The sequence below is a fragment of the Neodiprion pinetum genome, chromosome 6 (genome assembly GCF_021155775.2).
Source record: "Neodiprion pinetum isolate iyNeoPine1 chromosome 6, iyNeoPine1.2, whole genome shotgun sequence".
Taxonomy (NCBI): domain Eukaryota; kingdom Metazoa; phylum Arthropoda; class Insecta; order Hymenoptera; family Diprionidae; genus Neodiprion; species Neodiprion pinetum.
In genome coordinates this window covers 14,847,019-14,848,823 of record NC_060237.1, presented here as the reverse complement: position 1 = coordinate 14,848,823, position 1,805 = coordinate 14,847,019, and the positions used below count along the sequence as shown (strand labels likewise).

The following is a 1,805-nucleotide window of genomic DNA, read 5'->3' as shown; positions in this document are numbered from 1 at the left end:
AATTGCTTGAGAAGTTCTCAAGTGCCATTCCGCTACTTCCGTGATTTTTCCGCTGTATTGGCCAATCAGAATATCTGTGGAAATCACTTGTCACGCCAGTGGCACAAACAAGAATTAACTTTTCGCGGGATTTTTTCCCTCGAAGTCACGTGGGCTAAGTTATTTTTATAGTTTCATACAAGAGTCAATAAATTAAGCCAAAAATTGTCATCCAAGAAAAACGTTTTTCTATATACCCAACATTTGTCAACTGTAAGTATTCAATTATGGGTAAATTATAATTTTTTCTTTCATGATGAAAGCAATGTGATGATTCAAATATATAATAATTTTCTAACGTGATTATTTAATAATAAAATTTCGAGATAAAAGCATTTTATGGTTAAAATGTTTCTTCGTAGGGGTATAAACATGTCCGGAAAAAAACACTATACGGAAACTGAGAAGCGTCTGTTCCTCAACATTTTGAAAAAATTTTCGCACATAATAGAGAACAGAAAAAGCGATACATCAACGCTTAAAGATAAAGAAGAGGCGTGGAGACAAATCGCAGAGGAATATAATTCGTCTCTCATTATATCAGCAAAGGTACTTTGAAAGTCAAGTTTCTTATAACTCTATAATAACAAAATTAATTATTTATTGTTACAGCGAAACGTTCAACAATTGAAAAAAATGTGGAGTCACATGAAAACGACTCAAAGAAATGCCTTAACAAAAGAGAAGCAGTCACATCTTACCACAGGAGGAGGCCCTAAAGAACCGTCAGCAGACGTGGAACCCGATATTGCCAGCATCGTCCCGCATATAATGACGACAGCCCCAATCGTCTTTTCATCCAACATTCCGGTTGAAATATTACAAGGTAAAATTTAATTGTGTTTTTTTCAATTTAATATATTATGCAGCACGGAGATATAATGAATAACGATCAATCTTATATTTTTAGAGCACCGTGAAGCTGTTTTCAACGACGAGCTGAACGTTCTTGTGTCGGAGATGCAAAAAGACAATGAAGGGGATGAAAACACAATTGTCGTAGAGCTGCCATCGCCTCCGCCGGAAACTTCCAACAGTTGTCCCAATCCCTCAATTTCCAGCTACGGGGACATGGAAGTCGAAACTTCCAAATTCTGCCCTGCCATGATTTTCAACCAACGCTCGAGGAGCTCGGTATTGGATAGTAAGTGTATTCAAATATTAGATAAATCATTGTCAACTGTATTTATACTTATTTGTAATTCTTTCAGCTCCAATTCCCGGTAAAAAAATGAAAAAAATGGATTCATGCGGCAAAGAAAACATCGAAGAAAATATGCTGCGATCTAAACACGCGAAACACCTCGTAGAACTCGCCCAATTAAAAATTAAACACGAAGAGGAAAAATTCAAGGAAGACATGGCATTTCTGCAACAAAAACACCACCTCGAGTTGCGAGCTGCGAAGGCTGCAGCGAAACTCGCAGAATCACGCCTCAATTAACCGGAGAACGACGTGACTGATGAATGATGCGACTAATGCGTGAGGAGACTAACGAACGACGAGACTGATGAATAATGAGACTGAAGAATAATGAGAAAATAAGCAATGTTATTAAGATAAAATATGCCGAATTACTTTATAAGAAATAACTATTACTGTGTTTAAAAAAACGTGATTTGAGCTGTGATTAAAAAAAAGTTTATCTGTACTTCATACAGAATTTTGCTTACATTAATATTAAAAAAAAGATGAATAAAAATGAGTTCCTACAGAAACCTTGTATTCAATTTGTATAATTATAGTCAATTTATCGAGAGTCAAG

At 35.7% G+C, this 1,805-nt stretch overlaps 1 protein-coding gene across 1 annotated transcript; it reads left to right on the top strand.

The window, feature by feature from the left end:
* Positions 1 to 411: 411 nt before the first annotated feature.
* On the top strand, positions 412 to 1,483 carry LOC124221757 (myb/SANT-like DNA-binding domain-containing protein 3). The gene is made up of 4 exons (XM_046632041.1): positions 412 to 588; positions 652 to 865; positions 950 to 1,183; positions 1,251 to 1,483. Exons 1-4 carry the CDS (start codon positions 412 to 414, stop codon positions 1,481 to 1,483), a joined length of 858 nt encoding a protein of 285 aa, XP_046487997.1.
* The last annotated feature ends 322 nt before the right edge of the window (positions 1,484 to 1,805 follow it).